The sequence below is a fragment of the Carettochelys insculpta genome, chromosome 4 (assembly GCF_033958435.1).
Source record: "Carettochelys insculpta isolate YL-2023 chromosome 4, ASM3395843v1, whole genome shotgun sequence".
NCBI classification, from domain to species: domain Eukaryota; kingdom Metazoa; phylum Chordata; order Testudines; family Carettochelyidae; genus Carettochelys; species Carettochelys insculpta.
In genome coordinates this window covers 20,615,759-20,642,092 of record NC_134140.1, presented here as the reverse complement: position 1 = coordinate 20,642,092, position 26,334 = coordinate 20,615,759, and the positions used below count along the sequence as shown (strand labels likewise).

The following is a 26,334-nucleotide window of genomic DNA, read 5'->3' as shown; positions in this document are numbered from 1 at the left end:
ACTGATATCACTTTTGATTTACACCAGCAGGAGCAGAATGAGACCTTAGATCCAGATTCCCCAGCAACAAGATACCAAAGCACCTGCTGCTAATATTGTAGCTAATACAAACAGGGCTGTCCTTGAGGGAAGGGGGGCATGAGTGGGGCAACTCCCCCATACTGCAGACATGGGGCCCAGGGGAACCCCCTCTCCGCCCCATCCTTGCTATAGAGCGCAGCAGACCAGGAGAGGGCGGTGGGGCGGTAGAGAACAACCTTCCACGTCACTCCAGCTCCTGCCACCACAGTGAGTGGCAGAAGCAGAGGGCGGGGCTGACCTCTGCTGCATTCCTCACCAGACTCTCTCTCCAACCCCACCAAGGCAGCCACACTGAACAATACTCCCACCTCTGTGAGGGACTGTCCCACCCATAGTATGGTTGAGGCACCTGCTGCAAGCCCCCCACCCCAAAGTGCCAGGCCTGGGGCAGCTTCCCCAAACCATCCTCTGGACAGCATGGCTTTGTGTACAAAATGGTCACCAGCTATGTGGAGAAGAACCTATTCCACTCTTGCACTAAGATTTCTCATGTGCTAGCTTATTAAAGAGCATCAAAGCCAAGGCACTCTCATGACTGGATGTTAATGGAGAACCTCTGGGTTTCATACTACTAAGTAAGAAAGTAGGACAGCCCCATCCTGTTCTATTGTCAATCTGATTCAAATACACAGTTGAATGACCTGCAGTTTAACTTTTAACTGAATTAACAGGCCTGAAAATAAGCTATTATACAATAAACTCTTTAGTGTAAAAAAATGCAGAGTCATAGATTTTAAATCCGGAAGAGACCGTTATAATCTTCTAATCTGACCTCCTGAATAATGCAGGCCAGACAAATTCACCAACTAATTTGAGCCTCAAGCCCATAACTGCTGGTCAAGTACAACAAACTTTTAGAAAGATACTTAATCTTGATTTAAAGAGCTCAAGTGATACACAATCCAATATGTGTAATTGTTCCAGTGGTTAACTCCCCCGACCCGCAGTTAAAAAGGTGTCCCTTACTTCTAATCTGAAATTCTCCAACTTCACCTTCCAGATACTGGATCTTATTATGCCTTTGTCTGCTAGAAATAAGAACCCTTTAATTATCAGAAATATTCTTCTGAGCCAGGTAATTGCAGCCCACAATCAACTCACATCTTGACCTTCTCTGGATAAAATAAGTAGAATGAACTTTGTAATTTTCTCACAGTAACGCGTTGTGAGGCAGTATATTTTTGCCAAACCGACTGAATGCTACTTGGTGAAATAGAATGATAAAAAAATTAAAATACTCACCAATGTCATGTTCAGTTGGGTTGAACACTGAATAATCTGGGTGAAAAATGTATTTATCTATTTCAAATGATTGCGTTACATCTGTTGTTTTGTTAAATAAATGCTGACCCAGAACAATTCTAATACTGGACTTCGGTGGACTAAATAAAAGGAAAACATAATTAGTAAGGCCCAGAAGCTGTCCTTTTGAAGAACTGAAAAAAAAGGTGTGCTCTACACTGAACAGTAAAGGTAAAGAACATGGGAACCTTGGATTTACAGAATCTCTCCAGCTCTCACTAAACTCAACAGAAAAAACTTCAGTGGGAGTTGGATCAGGCTCTTATTCTTTGTTCAATGAGTGAAGAGTGAGAGAGAGAGTATTTTAAGAGGGATCAGTAGGGCCATACTAAATTCCAGGTCCATTTTGGAGCCATAGGATTTTAAAAATCAATTTCCTAGTTTCAGGTGTTTACAAAGTGGTCCTGACTGAAAAGGGAATCACAAGTCTATTGCGGGAAGGGATTGCCGTTCTTCTGTGCTTGCTGCTGACATGGGCACTGCCTTCAGAATTGGGCAGCCAGAGGACAGCAGTTTCTGGCTGGTTGCCCAGCTCTAAACTCAGGGCCACTGCTAGGCAGCACAGAAGTGAGGGTTATGGCTTAACATATATCCAGGTTTTCCCAGCAGCCTCCTGCTAGGGTCAGAGACTCATTGGGGCCACAGCCTCCTGCCTGCATCAGGGGTTAATAGCCACCCTCACTTCTGCACAACTTTCAGAGCTGGGATCCCAGACAGCAGCTGGGGGATGTAGCTGGAGTTGGGTTTGACACAGCTCTGATAGTCAGCATATTCTATGCTTGGGCTGTGTAATGAAGTGTTTTGGAGAACACAGATTCTCTGATGTTATAAACAGTGCTGCCTAAATTTACTGTTGACTTTTGCGTAAGCAATACAAAACACTTCATTATACAACCCAAGCGTATACCATGCCTGTCAGGAAATGCACACAAGTAGTCAGCCACGTTTCCCTAACCCTTATGTTTGCAGCTATTCCCACCCAGAAATGAAGGGTGCCTTCTCCTCCCATGCTAAATATTGAACTGGGAGAGGTGCCAGCATGTGATTGGTAAACTCTAGTATAGGGTGAAAACAGCTTTAGTTTTACAATCACTGTATGTGTGGTGTGAGACGGAAGATCAGTAAGCTCCTTTTTCAAGAGTAAGGTTATGTCTACACTAGACATTAAAGGGCGCAATCCATAGTCTGTGCAGACTGAAGGATGCCTACTACTACTACTACTAGACATAGCAGTCAACCACTGATACACGATTTTAGCAACTCCAATTGCATAGCTAAAATTGACTTATAAGTGGTCGATTTCAGTGGCTGTCTGTACAGAAGAAGGTCGACAGGTGTGTTTCTCCCATTGACCTTCTTTAATCCTTGCCACTCATAAGGAGTTCTGGGGTTGACTTTGACCTCAAAAGCATCATTTCACACACGTGCGAAACAAAACCCCTGAAGATCAATCCTGAGCAGGTCGATCTTCTGCAGCAGTATAGACATATGCTCAGATGAAGCCAACAACGTAAGAGAGGATATCCCAAACAACAGGATAGGCAGGGAAAAAGATTTTCTGGTTACTCTTTCCCAATCGGAACCTGATCAATGTGCCCCACTGGAAAGAATTTTGTGACATTCAAAGCAAATTAGAGGCCCATCACTTCCACAATAAACATCCATAATGTATGTTATTGAAGCTTAACTGACATACTGGGGAGAGAAGTTTGTCCTAGAAAAAGGAGCTATACAGGTATCTATTGTCACCTAGCGGAGAACAGCTGAACAGTCATCTCATATGTGCTCACTATACATAAGGGTGTGGAATATGATGGAGCTGCTACTGAAAATCTGTATGTACCAAGCCACCAGCTGGAAGTGGGCGGAAATGTCTTGAATCACTGCCAAAGTTAGTAGCTATTTCACAACATTTGGAAAACAAATGCTTTGTGGCTGAAGAGCCACATGCTTCACCACAACATTCAGGATGATATTATTAGCTCTAGAGGCTATCTGCATATTTATTCTAGTGCAGGGTTTTTTGTTACTCTTGGCTTCCTCACTAAGGAAAGGAACAACGGGTACACAGTGATGTAATGCTTTTCTCAATTGATGTGATCAGCTTTACCTCCGAAAACAGAGAGGATCCTGCTTGTATGGTAAATGGGTGATTCAGAATGAAAAAGCTGCATCTGATATTTAAGATTTTCATTACCTATTACATTCAGAAATGTCAAAAGATTAAAGAAATTAACTGCCTGAACCTCAGTGAAATTGAATAGCAGTTGGCCATCTGATTCTATTAGGCTCTTTCCCAAACTCATCTCTATTCTATTTAATAGCATTCAAAGTTGATTTATTACATAAAATAAATGACTACTCATCTGTTTTGACCATTTTGAACTAAGCAATAAACACTACAGTAGGCATCTAATTTCATCTACAGTGTATTAACATCCAGTCAAATAAAAAGGAGGGGAAAATGCATGTGGCCCTGTAAAACTAGTTATTTGCCCATCCGAATAAATACTGAAAGAGACCTTGAGAGGTCATTGAGTCCAGTTCCCTGCCCTCTCGGCATGACCAAGCACCATCTAGACCATCCCCAACAGGTGTCTATCCAACCTGCTCTTAAATATCTCCAGCGATGGAGATTCCACAACCTCCTTAGGCAATTTATTCCAGTGTTTAACCACCCTGACAGTTAGGAAGTTTTCCTAATGTCCAACCTAAACCTCCCTTGCTGGAGTTTAAACCCATTGCTCCTTGTCCTACCCTCAGAGGCCAAGGAACACAATTTTTCTCTGTCCTTCTTGAGACGTATCTCGTCTTTGAGATACTTGAAAACTGCTATCATGTCCCCTCTAAGTCTTCTCTTTTCTAAACTAAACAATCCCAGTTCTTTCAGTCTTCCCTCTTAGCTCATGTCTAGACCTTTAATGATTCTTGTTGCTCTTCTCTGGACCTTCTCCAGAGAAGAAGGTGAACATGTTAGTTCATGCACATACATTACTAAAACTTACTTGTGGAAAATTTAGACTTTTCTGTCCAACAGGAATAATAATAATATCCTTTTTTTATAGTGTATTGCCTCTGAAGGTCTCAGAGCCTCTTACAAATATCAGTACATATTATCAGTTCTTTTTTATTGACAGAAGGGGTAAGGTACAGAAAAAATGAATGACTAGTAAATCGTCATAAATAACAAGCAGTCCAGTAGCACCTTAAAGATTAACAGATTTATTTATTAGTTAATGAACTTCTGTGGATAAGACCTACTGCCTCATAGGTCATAAAGGTAGCCTGTGATTTAGCTGGGAATGCAGCTTAGGCCTTCTGCTTCCTAGTTTTGCTCTACCTAATCAACCAAAGCTGCCTCCCTACAATATCTCCTAAAATACATTCTGAATATCCTAAGCTATGATTGTAGGCATGGAAAAGTTATTACATATTGCCCATTTACATATCAAAATTCTAAAATAAAATGTATTGTCTACTGCAATTTTATCTGGAGACATTCGTAGAAATTGTTTCTTTATATATTTTTCCCAGTTTACTTTCTGATTTGCCCCATTTTTCCTTTTATCTGGTTTATTTCATCATCATAATCACCTCACAGATGCCAAAGAATAAACATTTGCCTGTCTCAGCATAGTTACACTGCAGTGTCAGTTTGATAGTAACTTCACTAGCTAAGTCCCATACAATGTTAAACTCTGCTATCAGATAATGATCTAAAAACACTGCCCCCCATTTTTTTTTCTGCCTCTTGAACAAATGCTGGATCACAGACCATCTTTTTTTGTACAATATGTAGCACAAATCATGCCAAACCTGGTTGCTCTCTTGGCATAATCATAACAGAACATAAGAACCATCTAGCCCAGTCTCCTATCTTCAGACAGTGACCAATGCCAGATGCCCCAAACAGCATGAACAGAACAGGTAGTCATCAAATGCTCCCTCTCCTGCCATCCACTTCCAGTCTCTGACAGAAAGAGGCTAGGGACACCATTTCTACCCATCCTGGCTAATAGACATTGAAGGACCCAGTTCTTTTTCTGAACCCTGTTTAAGTCCTGGTGTTCATAACATCCTCTGACAAGGAGTTCCACAGGCCAGCGATGCACTGCATGAAAACTTTCTTTTGTTTGTTTTAAGCCTGCTACCCATTAGTTTAATTTGGTGACACCTAGTTCTTATATTATGGGGACAAGTAAATAACTTTTCCTTATTCAATTTTCCACACCAGTCACGATTTTATAGACTTCTATCATATCCCCCCCTTAGTTTCCTCTTTTCTAAACTGAAAAGTCCCAGTCTTTTTAACCTCTCTTCACATGGCATCCATTCCAAACCCCTAATCACTTTGGCGCCCTTTTGTGAATCTTTTCCAAATCCCAATTTATCTTTTTTGAGATGAGGCAACCACATCTGTATGCAGTATTCAAGATGTGAGTGTACCATGGATTTACATCGAGATATTAAGATATTCTCTGTTTTATTCTCTGGGTTTTAATGGTTTTGTTTGCTTTTTTGACTGCTGCTGCACATTGAGTGGATGTTTTCAGGGAACTGTCCACAAAGACTCCAAGATCTTTCTCTTGAGCAGTTATAGCTAAATTAGTCCCCACATTTTGTACATATAGAATCATAGATTCATAGAATCCTAGGGCTGGAAGAGACCTCAGAAGGTCGTCAAGTCCAGCCCACTGCCTAAAGCAGGATGAACCCTAACTAAATCATGCCAGACAGAACTTTGTCAAGCTGGGACTTAAAGACCTCTTGGGATGGCAATTCTACAACCTCTCTAGGTAATGCACTCCAGTGCTTCACCACCCTCCTGGCGAAACAGTTTTTCCTCCTAGCCAACCTACATCATCTGCTCTGTAACATGAGATCATTGCTCATTGTTCTGCCATCTGTCACTACTGAGAACAGTATCTCTCCGTCCCCTTTAGAGCCTCGCTTCAGGAAGTTGAAGGCTTCTATCAAATCATCTTTCACATTTCTCTTCTGCATACTAAATAAGCCCAAATCCCTCAGTATCTCCTCATAGGTCATGTGCTCCAGTCCTCTAATCATTTTTGTTGCCCTCCACTGGACCCTCTCCAATGCATCCACATCTTTTCTATACTGGGGGGGCAGGGGCAGAACTGGACGCATAATCCAGATGTGGGCTCACCAGTGCTGAATAGAGGAGAATAACAACTTCTCCAGATCTGCTCAAAATGCTCCTTCTAATGTACCCCAATAAGCCATTAGCCTTCTTGACTACAAGGGCACGCTGCTGACTCATACCCAGCCATTCATCCACTGTAATCCCCAGGTTCTTTTCTGCTGCACTGCTACTTAGCCAGTCAGTCCCCAGTCTGTAATAATGCTTGAGATTCTTCCATCCCAGGTGCAGGACTCTGTGCTTGTGCTTGTTGAACGTCACCAGATTTCTTTTCACCCAATCACCCACGCTGGACCTTATCCCTACCCACCAATGTATCTACCTGTCCCCCTAGCTTAGTGTCATATGCAAATTTGCTGAGGGTGTAATCCATCCCTTCACTGAGGTTATTAATAATGATGCTGAACAATACTGGCCCTAGAACCAATCCTTGGGGCACTCCACTTGAAACCAACCACCAACCAGATACAGAGCCATTGATCACTACCTATTGGGCCCGATCATCTAGCCAGCTTTCTATCCACCTTACAGTCCATTTATCCAATCCATACTTCCTTAACTTACAGGCAAATCTATTGAGAGAGACTATATCAAAAGCTTTGCTAAAGTCAAGGTATATCAAGTCCACTGCCTTCTCCATATCAACAGAGCCAGTTACCTCATTACAGAAGCTACTCAGATTGGTCAGGCATGACTTGCCCTTGGTGAATCCATGTTGACTATTCCTGACCACTTTCCCCTTTTCCAAGTGCATCACAATGGATTCTTTGAGGATCCCCTCCATGATTTTTCCAGGCACTAAGGATTGTCCTTCTTTCCTTTTTTTAAAAGATGGGTACTCTGTTTGCTTTTTCCAGTCATATGGGACTTCTCCTGTTCTTCACTAGTTTCAAAGATGATGCTCAAAGGCTCTGCAATGACATTCACCGATTTCCTCAATACCATCGGGTGCATTAAATCTGGACCCATGGAGTTGTGTATGTCTAGCTATTCTAAATAGCTCAACCTGTTTTTTCCCCACTGAGAGATGCCCACCTCCTTCCTGTAGTGCACTACCCAGTGCCGTAGCCTGGGAGCTGACCTTGTCTGTGAAAACAGAGGTAAAAAAAAAGAACTGAGTACTTCAGCTTTTCCCACATCATCTGCCAAAAGGTTACCTCCCTCATCCAATAAGGGCCCCACACCACTCCTGATCACCCTCTTATTGTTATCATGGCTGTAGAACTCTTTCTTGTTACCCTTCACATTCCTTGCTAGCTACAGTTCCAATTGTGCTTTTACCTTCCTGATTACTCCACTGCATTCTTGTGCAATATATTTATACTCCTCCTTAGTCATCCATTTAAGTTTCCACTTTTTATACACATCCTTTTTGAGTTTAAGCTCACCAAGGATTTCCCTGGTAAGCTAAGCTCTGGTTGACTGCCTTAGTGGGTTATCTCCACTGACATGGATGGTTTGTTCCTGTGCCTTCAAAAAGTTGTCTGAAGAAAGCCTTGTCTACCTCATCCACCTAATCCGGTGGTCTACAACGGACACCACATCACCACTTTTTCTCTCACCACTAAGTTTAACCCAAATACTCTCAACAGGCTTTTCTCTCTCTGGCTGTGTCTACACGTGCCCCAAACTTCGAAATGGCCATGCAAATGGCCATTTCGAAGTTTACTAATGAAGCGCTGAAATGCATATTCAGCGCTTCATTAGCATGCGGGCGGCAGCCGCGCTTCGAAATTGATGCTCCTTGCCGCCGCGCGGCGCGTCCAAACGGGGCTCCTTTTCGAAAGGACGCCGCCTACTTCGAAGTCCCCTTATTCCCATGAGCTCATGAGCAAATGAAATATAATGTTGATAAATGTACAGTAGTGAACATTGGCAAAATAATCACAACTAGAGGACACCAAATGAAATTAATGGGCAGCAGGTTTAAAACAAATAAAAGGAAGTTCTTCTTCACACAGCACACAGTCAGCCTGTGAAACTCTTCGCCAGAGGAGGCTGTGAAAGCCTCCATGAGCTCATGGGAATAAGGGGACTTCGAAGTAGGCGGCGTCCTTTCGAAAAGGAGCCCCGTCTGGATGCGCCGCACAGCGGCAAGGAGCGTCAATTTCGAAGCGCGGCTGCCGCCCGCATGCTAATGAAGCGCTGAATATGCATTTCAGTGCTTCATTAGTAAACTTCGAAATGGCCATTTGCACGGCCATTTCGAAGTTTGGGGCACATGTAGACACAGCCTCTTTGTACTGGAGTGCTGAGCAATCACACTGCTCTTTTACATACAGTTCAACTCCTCCTCCTTTTCTCCCCTGCTTGTCCTTCCTGAAGAGTTTATACCCTTCCATGACTGCACTCCTGTTATGTGAGTCCTCCCACCAAGTCTGCATTACTCCAATCACCTCATACTTTATTGACTGTGCCAGGGTTTCTAATTCTTTCTGTTTGTTCCCCAGGTGTATTGCATTTGGGTACAAACACCTTAGATAATTTGCTGATTGGGATTAAGAAATAAGAATGGCCATACTGGGTCAGACAAAAGGTCCATCCAGCCTAGTATCCTGTCTGCTGACCATGGCAAACGTGATATGCCCCAGAGGGAGTGGACTGAACAGGTAATGACAAAGCAATCTCTGTCCCACCATCCATTTCCAGCTTCTGACAAACAAAGGCTAGGGACACCATTTCTTACCCATCTGTATAATAGCCATTAATGGACCTAAGCTCCATGAATATATCTAGCTCTTTTTGAAACCCTGTTATAGTCCTAGCTTTCACAGCCTCCTCTGGCAAAGAGTTTCACAGGCTGACTGTGTGCTGTGTGAAGAAGAACTTCCTTTTATTTGTTTTAAACCTGCTGCCCATTAATTTCATTTGGTGTCCTCTAGTTGTGATTATTTTGCCAATGTTCACTACTGTACATTTATCAACATTATATTTCATTTGCCATTTTGTTCCCAAACACTTAGTTCTGTGATAAATATATCTTTATCTTTTAAATAATAATAATAATCCTCACCATAGCTATAATGAAATACTAAATTGTATTATACTGTTCAGACACAATGTGGCACTATGTTTAATGTACCTTATTTGAGTACACAACAGATAAGCCTTAGTGTACAGTAAAGACTTCAGCTATGTCTATATAGCAGCATTAATCCTGAATAAACTATTCTGGAAGAGGTATTCCAGAATAGCTTATTCTGAAATGGTGCAGGTACTCACAAAATGCTTTTTGAAATTGCACTCAGCTGTTTTGAAATAGAGTGTCTACATACCTAGAGATAAGTATCAGAGAGAGGTAGCTGTGTTAGTCTGTAGCTTCGAGAACAACAAGTCTTGAGGCAACTTATAGACTAACAGATATTTTGGAGCATAAGCTTTCGTGGGCAAAGACCTGCTTCATCAGATGCATGAGTCTCATACATCTGATGAAGTGGGTCTTTGCCCACGAAAGCTTATGCTTCAAAATATTTGTTAGTCTATTAAGTGCTGCAAGACTTCTTGTTGTTCTACATACATAGAGCCTATTTCAAAGTAGAGCCAGCTCTATTCCCTGTCTGCACAGCCCCTATTTCGAAATATCTATTGCAAAACAGGCGCTATTCCTCATACAATGAGGTTTACCAATTTCGAAATAAGGCATCCACTACTCCAAAAATATTTTCAAATAGCGGTTGCGTTGTGTAGACACGCGCATAGTTATTTCAAAATACTGGCTGGTATTTTGAAATAACTTTGCTGTGTAGCCATACCCTTATAGTGAACACACCTGGTGCATATCTTGTTGACAAATCCATATCCAGTCCATAGCTGATTCAAAGCCTGTCCTGTAACTTTCAGTGTAAAGGTGTTCATTCCATGGTATCAGAAGCAAACTAGTGTCAGTGGAGAACAAAAGCAGAAGGAAAATAGCAACAGAGGCTGCATGTGAAAGAAAAGGATCTCCTCCACATGACACTCCTCAATGTCCCAGAGAACTTCAATTCCAACAAATGTTCAGAACAGGACTGAACACAGGATTTGCATTGTTGCAACTCTACAAGGAAACTGGAGATACTGAAGTTTACTCTTCCGTGCCTTTTTGGAGCCGGTACATGCCAGAATGGTGTACAGGCATTTCGGCAGCCCAAAAGTGAGATCCCTGGCTGGGGGACACAGCTGGGAGCCACCTGGGGTGCAAAGCCCTGCTGGCAGCTCCAGTTGTTGGAACCCTGGCTGCCCCACAACAGGGAGCTGGCTAGAGCATTGGGCTACACTGGCAGCCCCAGCTAGAGGATGGAGGACTGCGGGTGCTCTGTGGCAGAGAGTCCACTGAGCATTGGCTCCTCTTTTTTTACAAAAAAGCATGGATACTCTTCAATTTATACTAGGATGAAGCAGGCAGAGCATATCTTTAAATCCTTCGACTTTACTGATGACAGTCACAGAGATGACTATGGAAGAGTTCTGGCAACTTTTGATGCATACTACAGGTAAACGTGATTTATGAAAGAGCAATATTTGCACCAGAACATGTATTGACTAAAACTCCATCCAAATGCAATTTTTTCTGGAGATTTAAAGAGTAGGAGGAAATGCTGAATGTTTCATAACAGTTCTCTGCATTGGCTGAAAACTGTGATTTTGGAACTGCAAAACATGAAAATTTCAGAAACAGGCTGGTTATTGAATTAACAGATAAAAATCTTTCAAAGCAGCTGAAATTGAAAACAGACATGACCCTAAATATGGCTGTCCAGATAGCAAAACAGACTGAACTAATAAAGCAGCAGAACAAATGAAGCCTGGAAAAATGCAAAAAAACTGAAACTAGCTCAGGCGACATAATTATTTGATCCTAGTGGACTGTATTTTCCAGGTATATATACATTGCAGGATTGAAAAATATAATATGCTGCAGTGTTTTTAAGAATCTGTAATGCACTTTTGCTCATTTCAATATACTAGAAGAATTAGTGATAAGCAATGGATATTGTTTGTTGCAGCATAATTGAAACCTTTCTGAACAAAATATGATTCTGATCATGTTACTAGCAACCCACAACACCTACAAGGGTAAGCACCAAAAGGAGCTACTGGGTATAGTCCAGCACAACTCATGATGGAAAGACAGCTCAGCACTACTATTTCAACTTTGGGGAAAAAAAACCACATCTCTACAATGGCCAGGCACAAAGAGAGTAACACAACATCGCCAAAAGAGCTTAGGAGCCCAATAGACTACACTCAAAGAGCTGTGAGGGTTAGAACCTGTTAATAATGTTCATGTCAAACTGGATAGACAAAAAGGATGGACAGCTCCAGCTGACATAAAGAAGAATAATTGGTTACCCAGATCACAGATAATCAAGACCAACAGAGGAAAGTTCAACAGAAAATCAACATGCACAGTTTGCTCCTGCAAAAAGAACAACCTAAGGAAACTCTGAAGCTAGCAGATACAAAACAAGAAGATTCAAAGATTCAAAACTGACCAGTATCAGTCACTCCAATAGTGGGATACATGGTTCATTTCATTCCAATAAAACTGTTATGTGTTTGTGTTGTACAATTAGAAAGCCTGTATTATTCAAAGGCACTTAGGCTGATACATCCTGAACTTTAAAGATAGCATGATAATGTTCTGGTCTGGCTATGGTCTGAAGAAGTGGGTCTGTCACACGAAAGCTCACCTAATAAACTATTTTGCTAGTCTTTAAAGTGCTACTTGACTGCTTTTTGTTTTGATAGTGTATAGACTAGCACGGCTTACTCTCTGGTACATTTTGCGGAGTTTTGTAAACGGCAGGAATGTAGAACATGAAGATGATGCAATGGAATGCTAAACTGCATTATACTGTTCAGTCACAAGGTGGTGTGGTGTATAAAATACCTTATCTGAAAATTTGACAGCTGTACCTGAGAACAAACTAAAGGATCTTGTCTATCTCTCTGGTAACGAAGTTCTGGATCCAGTCCATATTTGGTACAGAGCCTGACCTGTAATCTACAATATACATGACAAGACCATGATTATTTCTTCTGTCCACTCTCATCTCATTAGATTAAGCTTCCTTTACTTTTCTTGTGTGTTGGTGTTGTGTACACTTAAAGAGTTCCTGCGTTCCACCTCTGAAGTGGGAGCATTCCGAGGCTGTACAAAGTGATTTCTTTTTTATAGTTTGTATGTCTTCTATGTCTCACATGCAGTTGGGGAAACTGGGCTCTCCGGCTGTAATTATTAACTGTGATATCATTAAAAAACTGAGTTTACCTGTTGGCAAAGCAGTGTGCTGCTGATGCTACCCAACAAGGATGAACAAGGCTGCCAGCACAAAAGTTATTTTCAATATATATAGCTGCTAGCCAAGGGTAAGAGCCCGGTAAAGAGGAAGAGCCACCAATAATCCGAGGTCTGATGTAACTTCGTTTTCTGTGTCTTCTTCCACATGCTCTTTTGACAACTGCAAAGTTTTCCACATTATCAATGACTACTGGTGTCCTTTTCCTGCTGTCTGAGACAAAACCAGTGTGGTGAGTATCAGACTACATCGATTCACAATTTCCCAAACTAGGATTTTCATAGGAAGTTAGGTGCCCAAATCTTATTGAATTTCATTTTTACCCAGTTAAATAGCAATACATTCTGATTACAAGTTTGTTATTGGTGGGGAGACTGATGATGTTGCATGAAACAGAAACAATATGCCTTAATTTTCCAGACACCAAGTTTAGCTTTATAGTTCAAAAGGTAGAAAAAATGGTATGATGAGCATAATTGTTTATATCATTGATGGAGAACAAATGGTTGCTTGAAACACATAACTCCATTTTAATAACTCCTGTTAATAATAATGTCAATTAAATATGAATTTAAGTGAAGACTCGAGTTCTTAGTTTTTAAAATCCATTTAGAATGTACCATACATTTTTAAACTGTTGAAATAAATATCAAGGAGGACAGAGATTTGTTCACTGAGGGTCTGATTCTGCTACCTTTTTTCAATGAAAGATCTATATTCATCTATATGGAGCTGCTCATTTGAGTAAGAATAACAGCTGGAGGATGGTGCACCAATATCTCCTTTAATTTTATGAAGTCTTACTCAGATGATGGCCTAGAAATGGCAGCTGCAATACGGTGATTACTGTATAATAAAACAATGGATGCACAACTTTACAATACTCTAAGCTACTGTACATGCATAATGTAGTTTTTCTTCCAAGAAAATACATGGGGTATTACAGTAGCAGAGGGAATAAATGTACTTAAAGAAATGCAAACGAAAGCTAACATTTGATTAACAAATGAAAAAGTTCCATTGATTCTAGAAAAAGTTTTCACTGGATGACACTGAAGTGAAAAATGGAAACCTATCATCAGCTCACATGACCAAATATTCACCTACCACAAGATGTAACGTTACAGTATTCCCAAGACAAAGTATTGTCCTTCACGATGTAACACCAGGGCTTCTCATCATTATCTGGATTTCTAATAATGTTTCGGGAGAGTAAATTAAAACCAGCATCAGTAACAATACTTTGCACCTTACAAACATTCTTGTAGTTACTATTGTACCATTCATAGGACTTCAATGTGCTCAGAAGTCTGGACTTGATCCACCAAAGTATTTAAGCATGTGCTTAACTTTAAAGTTTTTGATTTGTCCCACTCACTTCAACAGGACTACTCATTGCTTGAAGTTAAGCATGTGCTTAAGGGCCAGGTTTTGAAGGTGCAGATAGTTGTCCCATGGAATTTTCAAAAGCTCATAGTTTCATAACTTCTATTGATGTGACGCGCTTTGCTGGTCTGGGTCCAGAGTGCTCAGCACTGTATAGGATTAAGTCCCCATGTGAGGTATGAGTTATTTGCCCCCCTTTTATAAGTGTGGAAACACAGACACATTTGGGTTCAGTGACTTGCTTAAGGACATATAGCAAGCCGGTACCAAAAATAGCTAGCATTTAAGAATGTAAATCACCTAGCCCAGGGGTGAGCAAACTTTTTATGTCAGGCCCCACTTTTCAGCCTTGCAATTAGCCAGCCCCCCACAAGCTGTGGGAGGATGACAGGAAGGGATGGGGGGGCAGTGGGATGTTCAGAAAAGGGGTGCTGGAAAGCTCCAGGGGTTGCCCTGAAGGGGAGGGATGCTCAGGGGGAGGACACCAAGAGGGTAAAAAGGAGGGGACCCAGGAGGGTACCTTACCAAGCTGGGAACTTGCCAGCTGCCTCTGCCATTTGATTCAGGGCCTCTGCACATTCTGATTGGCCCAGCGGTGGGGGTGACATTCCCTTGGCAACAGCAGTGGCAGAGGCCTCATGGAAGAAAGCAGAGGGCTGGCGAGGCAGCAGAAGCCACATGGTGGGGTAGAGATGATCACACTGCATCCCCCCTTTACAAAATATTACGACCCTCCTGGGTGACACATCCCCCACTTTGAGCACCCCTGACTTAGCCTATCTTCAGCCCATTAGTCAACTCTACCAACAACCTTTCCTCATATTACCTCAGTGTTAGAGTCTATTAAAGCAAGAAAAAACATGGAATATCAGGATGAACTAAATTCTATGTTTCATCAGCATTAAATGGAGTAGCTTTTTGGACACAATGGATTGCTCCTGATTTACAACAACAGTGTAAAAGTAAGCAGAATTTGGTCCTTCAGCTCTCTCTCTCTCTGTGATAAATACAAACACAGAAAAGGCTCTGTAAATGTTTTTCAAGGCAAGCCAAGCACTTTTTAAAAGTAGATTAGAATAAATATTCAAGATTTCACTAGAGAATAATGAACATTAACTTCTTAAACTGCAATTGATTGGTTCCAATATGCTTCTCTGAGAGTCAGAATTATCTTTGTCAGTACTGCAGAAGTAACCAGAAATATGCCTGATTTACTCATACCGTAATATAATGGTAGCTTTCAAAGCCTCAAAAAGATCTTCCCTATAACTAGTCACAATGACAAGATAATACTGGGCTTCAGGTAAACAGGGAGCCTAATTTGAATATGACTTATCCTCAACCACACACATTCTTTTTAAGATTCTTCAGTAGCTTTCTGAATCTGACTGCTACTCTTCAAAGACTAAAACACTTTTTAAATTCTCAGAACAGAAGTGGCAGCATGGGTTGAGTCATCTACCGCCAACTATATTTCTAAATTTGAATAGTTGAACAAGAAGATATCTGTGGGGTTGCACAATGCATTGGAGATAGCCACTGAAAAACTAAAACAAATGAGCAAAGAACAAAACAAAAAAGTGGAAGAATGGGCTTTACTGTGTCTTCTTTGCATTATACAGGACAGGATCACACAAACTCTTACACAGATGTATGATTTTTTTTCTTGCATTTTAAACCTTTATCTGAATACCATGCTCAAAGGAGCCATAATGACAGGGCTTAGATTCAGCCAAGTGCCTAAACACGTCCTTAAAGTTAAGCATGTGTTTAAAGCCTTTGAAGTCAAATTGGTTTGCCCTCTTGAGATGGGCTCCACTTCAGCAAAGCACATAGACGTGCTGAACAGGGATATTTTCAAGTATGTGCTTAAGTGCTTTTTTAAATCTGGACCCAGCTGTGGAGATCAAACCAATTTGGACAAAAGAAACAACACTTTTTGGAGATCCAGAAAAAGCTGACTTTATCTATTAATTTATTTATGGGTCTTGGCACTTACTCGCTTCCTGAAAAAGAAGAGATACTGTGAGGAAAGATGCTTGTACTTCCAAATAAATCATAAGCTATGGGAAATTTCCTGAGAAATTCTGCAGATAACTAGCCTGAGTTGCAAACAAAACAAAACAATCAGCAGCAGGATAAGCATCTGAACCAAATCTCTGAGATGTCTATTATTTGCCCACCCCCAAACTGCTTGTCCTAAAATGGACATAAATTGTTTCTTTTTCTCTTTGGGTTATGAGGAATGAAGAACAGCTGCTGCTGCTGCTGCTGCTGCTGCTGAGAGGAGGGAACAAAGGAGGCATAATTCCTAAGACACATTCACAACACATGCTCTGACTAGAGCTGGTCAGATGAATTTTTGGAACCATATTCCCCCAGAACATGCCATTTCATTGAAATCAGTACACTTTGTGAAATTGTACTGACTTCACTGGAATTTCATTTCAGAAGAAAACAGGAAAAGTTTGGATGCCATCAAAATATCCCATTTGGATATTTTTACAATTAAACCTCATTTTTTAAGTAACAATTTCCCGTCTGTTGGCTTGTATTATAGTATAAAAAATTTAAAAAGTCAGCACTGAAATGTTTTGATTTTGTCAGAACAAAATGTTTGTTTTGACCTGAACCAATTTGTCTCCTGCCCCTCAGAATTTCACAATTTTCCATTTTCCTTCCAGTTCAGAATGAAGCTGCATTTCAAAATCTCTAAAAGCTTTGAGAAACTGAGCCCCCATTCTCCACACAGCTCTGATTTTCATTTTTACGTCTCCTCTATTTCTGGGTGGATCCTCTCTTGTCTCTGTATCTGCAATGACTGCAGATGATCTATCTGAGACTCCACTAAAGAAAGAGGAAAAAGTGCAACATCATCAAGGACAGGAGGACAATTGTCAGAACATTAACCTTCACAGTCATTCCTTGGAGGAGACGATGAAGTTGACTATTGACCACTGGGCTGGCTATATGAGGAAAGTTTTGTCTTTTGGGACTCTGGTAGGAAAGGTCACAGAGATGAGGAAGCTAAAAGGCCCAGAACTTTCATATATTCCCTCAAGTTTAGCTAGTCTTTGGGTGGCCCAAGCTATCTATTTATTTCAGCTTGAAGGTACTACACTTTCTAAATGTAGGTCTCTCTTGAGGACCCATTTCTTCAAGGCTTCTTAAAGTGAGTTAATGAATTTCATGTTCTCACCTGCAGTAAGAGTAGGGTCCCAAGCCAAGTTGCTCAGCTTTTTCGACATTGTCAACGTGAAGTTCTTGGTAAAACAAATCTGAATTCCAGGGCATGCATCTGTGTCCAGAACCAGTCTTTTTCACTACCCCTCTGTACTCTGTACCATTGCCCCGAAAGCATTGTTGGCTAGGGACTAGACAAAACATAATATACTGATCAGAAATTAGGGCAAGTTCCATGCTAAAGCAATACTTACTTCATCACTTGTATCCTAAGTGTTATTTCTGTTAATTACAAGTTAATAGGCCTTGAACCTTGAGTAGTTATTTCTGCTGTGCAAAGTGGATGTTCAAAACCACCAAATCAAATGAACAGCAGGTGACATTCATTTGATATTTGTATAAATGAATACACAAGGTCACACTGGTCATTTGTCCAAAGAGATTTGGAACATGTACTTTCTACCACCTGTATGCCTTCTGCCACCTGTTACAGTCTGTCAGTGCACATCCAAGTGTTTGTGCTTGACAAAGGTTCGCAGTGATGTTTCTATGCACAAAGATGAACCGAAGCCAAGAGTGCCAGAATGGGCGTGGGGCCCCAAGGGGCCATGGCCCTCCACTTTCCTCCAAGACCTTGCATGTAGGCTGGGCAGAAAGACAGAGCCAGGTCAGGGCAACAATTATGCAGGGGAGCTGTAGATCCTCCACCTTTCCTGGGCAGGGGGGCAAAGGAGTGCAGAAGCCCAGGCAGAGATCTGCTCTCAGGCCCAGACTTCTCAGCTCCTGCTTCCAGCTTGGCTGGGAGGCCAGGCCTCAGAGGGGAGAGGAAGGATGGGGCACCCTGGATAGAACAGGAAAGCCAGCTTCTGAAACAACAAGAAGTCTTCTGGCACCTTATAGACTAACAGATATTTTGGAGCATAAGCTCTCATGGGCAAAGATCTGCTTCAACAGATGCATGAGTGTGGGCGGGGGGGGGTTTCAAAGGGGTATTTAAAGAGTGGGGTCCCAGTCAGGAGGAGGGCCAGAGCTGACAAGGCCTATTCAGCAAGGTGGAAATGGCCCATTATCAATAGTAGGTACCAAAGAGGGAAAAACAAGTCATATCAGACAGTGGGATGTGAGCCATTGTCAGAGTCTAAAGGGGAGATCTTAACACCCAGAGCAGAGAAGCTGCCTTTGTAAGCTGCGAGCCACTCCCAGTCTCTGTTTAATCCTTGGTTAAGGGAGTCATATTTGCAAATAAATTGCAGCTCAGAGATTTCTCTCTCCATTTGATTTTTGAAATTTCTTTGTTTCAGGACTTCCACCCTTAAATCTGCCACTGAGTGTCCAGGGAGATTGAAGTGTTCCCCCAAGGGCTTCTGTATATTACTGTTCCTGATGTCTGATTTATGTCCATTTATTCTTTTACGTAGAGACTGTCCGCTTTGGCAAATGTAAATAGCAGTGGGGCATTGCTGGCACATGATGGCATGTATTATATTAGTAGATGTTCAGGTAAGGAGCCCCTGATGGTATGGTTGATGTTAGGTCCTGTGATGATGTCACTGGTTTAGATAAGTGAGCAGAATAGGCAATGAGGACTGTTGCAGGGGCTGGTTCCAGGCCTAGAGCCACTGGTTTGTGATTTATAGTGGCTGGTGAGGATTTGTTTAAGGTCGGCAGGCTGTCTATAGGCAAGGACAGGCCTGCCTCGCAAGGTCTGTGAGAGTGAAAGATCATTGTTCAGGATGGGCTGTAGATCACTGATGATGCATTGGAGAGGCCTTAAGTGGGGTGCTGTATGTGATGGTCAGTGGTGTTCTCTTGTTTTCCTTGAGGGGCCTGTCTTGTAGCAGGTGGCTTCTGGGTACCCATCTGGCTCTGTCAATCTGTTTCCTCATTTCTTTAGGTGGGTACTGTAGTTTGAGGAAAGCTTGGTAAAGGTCTTGTAGATGTTTGTCTCTATCTGATGGATCAGAGCAAATATGGTTGTACCTTAGTGCCTGGCTGTAAACAATGGATCATGTAGTATGCCCTGGATGGAAGCTGGAGGTCTGTAGATAAGCATAGTGGTCCGTGGGTTTTCAGTATTGGGTGGTATTTATGTAACCATCTCTTATCTGCACAGTAGTGTCCAGGAAGTGAATCTCTTGTTTGGACTGGTCCAGGCTAAGGTTTATGGTTTGGTGGAAACTGTTGACATCATGGTGGAACTCTTCAAGAGCCTCCTTCCCAGAGGTCCAGATGATGAAGATGTCATCAATGTAGCACAGGTAGAGGGGGGGCGCTAGGGGATGAGAACTGAGAAAGCGTTGTTCCAGGTCAGCTATAAAAATATTGGCATACTGTGGGGCCATGTGGGTGCCCATAGCAGTGCCACTGATTTGAAGGTATAATTTGTCCTCAAATCTGAAATAGCTGTGGGTGAGGACAAAGTCACAAAGCTCTGCCACCATTTGTGCCTCAGTCTCATCAGGGATAATGTTCCTAACAGCTTGGAGTCCATCTTCATGTGGGATATTGGTGTAAAGGGCCTGTACATCCATGGTGGCCAGGATGGTGTTTTCAGGAATGTCACCGATGGATTGTAGTTTCCTGAGGAAGTCGGTGGTATGTCGAAGAAAGCTGGGAGTGCTGGTACCATAGGGTCTAAGTAGAGCGTCCACATATCCAGACAATCCTGTGGTGAAGGTGCCAATGCCCAAGATGATGGGGCATCCGGGATTCCCAGGTTTATGGATCTTGGATAGCAGGTAGAATAAACCTGGTTTGGGTTCAAGGGGTGTGTCTGTGTAAATCTGTTCCTGTGTTTGTATAGGGAGGGTCTTGAGCAGATGCTGTAGTTTCTTTATGTATTCCACAGTGGGATCCTCGGACAGAGGCTTGTAGAATGTGGTATTGGAGAGTTGCCTGGTAGCCTCCTTTTGGTAGTCTGTCCTATTCATGATGACAACAGTACCTCCCTTGTCGGCCTTTTGGATGACAATGTCAGCGTTGTTTCTGAAGCTGTTGATGGTGCTGTTTTCTGCACGGCTGAGGTTATGGGTTAAGTGATGCCATTTTTCCACAATTTCTGCCTGTGCATGCCGGCAGAAGCATTCTATGTTTAGGTCCAGTTTGTCATTTCGATCATCAGGGGGAGTCCATGAGGAATTCTTTTTCTTGTACCGTAGGTGGGAGGGTACCTGTGGGCCAGTGCGCTGTTCTGTGTCATGTTGGAAGTATTCCTTGAGTCATAGAAGGCAAAAGAAGGCTTCCAGATCACCACAGAACTGTATCAAGTTTGTGGGGGTGGTGGGGCAGAAAGAGAGTTCTTGAGAAAGGGCAGATTTTTCTACCGGGCTGAGTGTGTAGTTGGATAGATTGACAATATTGCTGGGTGAGTTGAGGGTATCAGACCATCTCAAAGTAAGCACAAAGTCCTCCAAGCCCGATTAATTATGACCAGTCCCTACAGTGCTTCATTGCTCAGCAATTTCCGTAACTGTTACACAAGCTTGGTAAGTGCCGAACTGAGCCTTAAGGTAGTCTATTCTTCCATCCAACATAAAGGGTTTAAAGATATAATATCACAAGCTGCTTAACTGCTCGTACATCAACCACAGTATACCAGGAGGCCAGTCAAATCTGCCAGGAGTCTGCTGGAGTTCCTTTGATAGTAATGAAATGTAGCAAGACAAACTGGAGAACAGCATCAGCAGTACACAAGTTTATGCTACTGGCAATTACGCCTCCAGTCGTCAATGAAGACTAGGCCACAAAATTAGAAATGGGCACCAGGCACAAAACTCAAATCAAAATTCCAAAATGTTTGGGCTTGGGATTTTGGTGACATCCACTCAAAAGATCTTTGCCAAGATCCTGGGACAAGGTCATTTGGGACTTTGGGTCAAAGTAGGGTCAAACCTGAGGCCCAGAGTAGCAGAGGAGTTCATAAATCAAATTGCAGGCTGAGACTGAAACCAAGAATTAGAGTCCAGGTCAGGAAGCAAGGTCCAAACCAAACAGAGCTCTAAGACAGGACTTCAAGAACAGGAAGCAGGAATAGATGTAGCAGCAACAGATGTTCCACACCATTATGTGGACACTTCCTGTCAGTTTATGTAGGACAGGGAGTCAATCAGGAGCCATGAGGCTGTTACCTGTCAGACTTTCAGGTGGTGTTTCTCATGGTCCGTATCCACAGAAGGTTTCGCAGCCATTTATAGCCACTGCTGGTTGTCAGCTTTGCAGGCCCAGGTTTAAGACCTGCTGCACCTTACATTCAGCCACTCTCCAGTGGGTCTGTGTGGGCCATGTGGGAGGCTGCCACAAGATTAAGAAATGGACTTTGGATGCCAGCTTGCAGAAACACTCTTCTGCGCCTTCGCTTTCCCAGACTACAAGGTACCAGAGGAAGCCATGTTTAACTTTCGAATCTAATATTTTGTGGATTTGGTACTTTTCACATCCTTGAATCTACATCAGAGGAGCAATGGTTAAGCCCTGTAAGTGAAAGGGTTATCGATGTAGAGTTTTAGTAAGGATATATGGTACACTAGGTGTATTTTGAGGGACAAGTATAACTGAAGCTTCATGGTCACTAATTCGATTACCTGGCTGATGGAATATGGTGCAAGGTATCAAGTACCCAGTCAATCACCTGGTCAGCTGGAAAGGAAGTTTTGAGCTGAACGCCAGCAGGTGCCCCCAGTGCTGGTAGTCAGTGTACCCATCATAATCTTCAAGCCATGTCCAGACACATGGAGTAGGGATCCAGGTTGAAGACAGGTATCGGGGCCACTGGCTGAGTGGTAACTCGTATTCCTTTCCTTTTGTCACTTCACTTGCGGAGCCTGTCCTCATCCTCATCACAGGCATCAACAAAAACGTCTAGGTCAGTTGGGTCCTCCAAGAAAACTAGCTCATCTGTAATCTCCTCACATAGTTCCCATCAGAACTGGTAGAAGGGGGCTGCTTCATTCCACTGCACGTTGGAAAATAGGTGCCAAAAGCATGCAGTGTCGGAGGCAGCCAGCCCCTGCCCCTCCTGGAGTTTGGCAGGGTCACCTCTGCCAAGCAGGAATCGTTGCAAAAGTGAAATATAGCAAAAGAATGCATGAGGGAAGGCATCCCAGTCAGACAGTGCTGATGTTGCTCAGCTGACTGGAGGTAAAGCCCAGTTCAATGCTTCTCCTGTCAGGAAACTAATAATGAGTAAGGCTATGATTTTGTCTTGAAGATAACAGACTCGGTGACAGGCCCTCTGTGACTTCTTCCACAGTGGCAGAACTGGAGCAGCTGTCAGCCTGGGGACCACTAAAGCAGCCATCCACAGACCGCCAGAAGATTGTGAGAGCAGCAGCTGGCACTCCGCCCTAGGACCACCAGAGAAGTGGCCTCCAGGCCACTGGAGAAACTGACCAGCGGTCAGCCCTGAGGCCACCAGAGCAGCAGCCCAAAGGCTGAAGCAGTGCTGAGTTTGGATCAGGGCTCTGGGGCTGGAGAAGTGGCCCGAGATTAGTTCCCGGCAGTACTCCAGCTGTTAGCCCCGTGCTTCCAGGATGTGTTTAGTAAAAGTCAGAGACAGGTTGCAGGCTTCCAAAAAAAAAACTTTTTTTTATTGCCCACAACCTGTCCCTGACTTTTATTAAAAATATCTGTGACCGAACCTTAACCTTATTAATAAGGCCTGCTTTTACTTGGTCAGTGCGGCAGCACTGAGGGTGGAACAGGAAGGGTAGTCTCCAATAATGCACTCACAGAGAGGGAACGGGTTTGAGTATTCAGCCACAATTCATACCCAACGTGCAGCATCCTTGTCCTGGATCCGAGCTGCCTGCTTTCATAGCAGCTGGTTGTCTGAGGCATGCTGGGTTTGCAGTGCCACATTGTCATCATAGGGAGCTGAGTGGCTTGCTGTGTAGAGCTTGGTTCTCTGCAATGAGGTGCAAAACTTGGGCTTGAAGTGTAGGGATCTCCTCCTGGGAGCAGCCAATCCATTCAAGCATCTCCCATTGTCTGTAGCACATGCCAGGCAGAGTGCGGTCTACTGCCTCTGTAGGAGGCCATAGCCACAGGGGAGGGTGATCCAGGCAAACTGTCAGGATTCCAAAGAGGATCAACTGACAGAGTATCTGAGGCATTTGTAGTTAAATGTCAGGCCAGAGCTGATGCCAGAGATCAGAGTCTGAATCAGGTTTCAGGATCCAGGTTAGGAGGCAAGGTTCAAGGCTAGAAGTTCAATAACAGAGAGAAAGAACGACCGTGGTTGCTAGAGAAGAGCCACATTTTTGCCTAGATACTTTCTGGGATGTCCTCTGGGTTTATACATGTCAAGGAGCCAGTCAGGAGCCAGGAGTCTGCTGCCTGTCAGGCCCCTGGAGGCAGGATTTCCCATGATCTGTGTTCACAATGGGTTGTGAGTAGTGGAGCGCAAACTCATTATAGCTGCTGCTGAAGGCATCATAGACCTCTCTCCTGCCTGGCACCTCCACAGGCCTGGGCTGAATACCTGTAAGGCCATTTGAAAAATTGCCTCTGTTGCTGCATTTGGGTTCCAAACAGCTCTGTAATGTTTTCATATGGCCTTTTGGATCAGGCCCAAATCTACTCTAATTTTCCTCATCCTATTAACTGCTGGTAAAACTTATTTGAAATAAATTGCATTTGCTTTAAAGAGTAATGACAAGAACTGTGTGCTCTTTTAAGGTAATTTGCTGATCCAGGCTACAGGATAACGAAATATCATCTCTGAAAGAGTCAGGTTCATTTATTAAAAAAAAAAAAAAAAAGTCCTCGTCTGCTTTATGTTAACAATCTCATGTTACGTTTGGCCAGGGACAGGCCAGGTGCAAGTTTTATTGGCACTGTATTTATTATATTCAGAAATAATTTAGAGATGTGAACTTGTATAAGAACGAAAGAAGAGAGGGCCTGTCTATTAACACAGTACCAGGGCCAGATTCTGAAAGGTGCAATATACTGAGGACTCTCCGTCCTCACTCAAAATATTTATAGGGGGGGTTTCAGCACCTCATAGGACTAAAACTTAATGTACTTACATTGCTCCCTATCAGCCTCTCGGTGCTAAAGCGGCAGAAGAAATAAAACTGGAAGTCTTTGGCTGTTTATATAGGTTTCTAACCTTTTTCTTGTGTGCTACTCTAAAAACAAACAAACAAACAAACAAAACCCCTGTGAGTCTAGCTAGTGTGGACTCCCACTTTTGTCTACAACCCAATGTCTGTACAAGGTCTCTGATGCCATCAAAACTCATTGGGTGAGTTGAATAGCAATGACTCAGAAAATATTTTGAAATGCTTGTTATGGTAAAAGGGCTAGTTTATTTACTCTGTAATGTCCTGTGGAGATTAATCCACACAAACACAGCTAAGCTATTTTATTGTCTGACATCCAACATCTGCTCTCCAACAACTCACTAGATAAGCAGTGCTTGTAGTTTGTAGATAAGAATCCTAAAGGCCTTAAAAAGACAACTCATTACATTCCTCCTCAATGTTTTAAAAATATCCCCATCTTCAATCCTGAGCTCACCGTTCCATAAAAATCACTGGTACTACACCAGTCTTGCTTGTGGCTCTTCTTCACTGGTCATCTCCTATCTAAGGTTAGACTGAAAATGTTCCTTTGTCTCCACTTTAATGGTGTCAAAGCAGATCTCCTTTTAACAGTTCCTAATGGATTACTCTAACTTGTAGCTGTTTTTCCCAGATTCCTTCTGGTTTTGTGTAACTTTTCCTCCTTAAAGTACTTTGTATTTTCCTCTGTTATGTTTCTGAAGAACTGGGGATGAAAAGTTCTGTCTCTTCTGTATTTCTACAGTCAATGAACACTGGGAGTCCCCCAGTTTCAGTTTGTGTCTCCAGCACATCTTCACTCACACTCTCAGGAGCTGCACATTTGAACAGATTTTTAAGCCTCATTTTTGGCAATGCATCAATTTGTCCTGTGCCTTCTCTAATCTTTTTCAAATAGTTTATTTGGAGTCTGCAGCAGTTTATGTGTCTATTCCGCTTTGTACTGGTGTACTCGCTCATCAATTTCTGTGCTTTCTGCTTGTTTCATACATGCATATTAATCATAAGTCTGCTGGTAAAAGATCCATTTTTCATTCCTCTTTCAGTTCTGCTTCCAGTGCACTGCAGTCCAAAAAATCTGTGTGATTCCTTGTTTCAAGCAATGCCTTCTCCTATAGCCATTGCCTGACCCACCTGGAGTTCTCACACCTTGTCTGCATGTTTCCTTTACCCATCATGGATAGACTTCCTCTTTGCACACTTGTGTGTGTATTTGAACCCTGGTGAGGGCCTACTAATACTAGTGGGCCTTTTCACTCTTTATTGAGGAAGAAGTGTTAGTCTAAATGGCACAGTGTAGCGACAGCTTAGTAGCTATAGCATTAGCCTTGTAAACCCCAGCTTGTAAACTCTACCTTTGAGGGGGCCTTTCAAGGTTCTGAGGCAGATTAGATTAAAAAAAAAAAGTGTCAGGGATGGTGATAGGTCCTGCTGTGAGTGCAGGGGACTGGAATCAATGACCTCCTGAGGTCCTTCCAGCTCTATGAGAGTCAGGAGTACAAAGCTCTGATGCTGGTTTCCTACCTGACTTTGGGAAAGCTGCCTAGATTTCTGTGTTAGAACATTTCTATTTATTGGGGACTGTTACAAATACCAACGTTTTCTAAAATATTTTTAAATTTTTGAGTGAAAAATCACCATAGCATTAGAAAGAATTATCATCTATGTTTGTAATTTATTTCCCATATATGTCTCTGCTTGGTCACGTGATTCTACACAAACAGAAACAATCTAGCTGATTTCTGAGGACGGAATGGTCCATACAATGTGCTACTTTCCACTTGGTAAATGGCAACATGACTGCCAACAGCACAACAGTCTGACTGAGCCACTGAAACCATAGCCTGACTATGACATGCTCAAAACAATTTGTTGT

At 42.6% G+C, this 26,334-nt stretch overlaps 1 protein-coding gene across 1 annotated transcript in view; it reads right to left on the bottom strand.

Moving 5' to 3' along the window:
- HGFAC (HGF activator) overlaps positions 1 to 26,334 on the bottom strand; it is a 56,075-nt gene that overhangs the window by 4,948 nt on the left and 24,793 nt on the right. Inside the window, exons 9-12 of the mRNA XM_074992093.1 lie at positions 17,411 to 17,585; positions 13,933 to 14,018; positions 12,798 to 13,038; positions 1,324 to 1,463 (exon numbers count right to left, since the gene is read on the bottom strand). Of these exons, the coding sequence (XP_074848194.1) occupies positions 1,324 to 1,463; positions 12,798 to 13,038; positions 13,933 to 14,018; positions 17,411 to 17,585 (642 nt within the window). The remainder of the gene's footprint in view (positions 1 to 1,323; positions 1,464 to 12,797; positions 13,039 to 13,932; positions 14,019 to 17,410; positions 17,586 to 26,334) is intronic.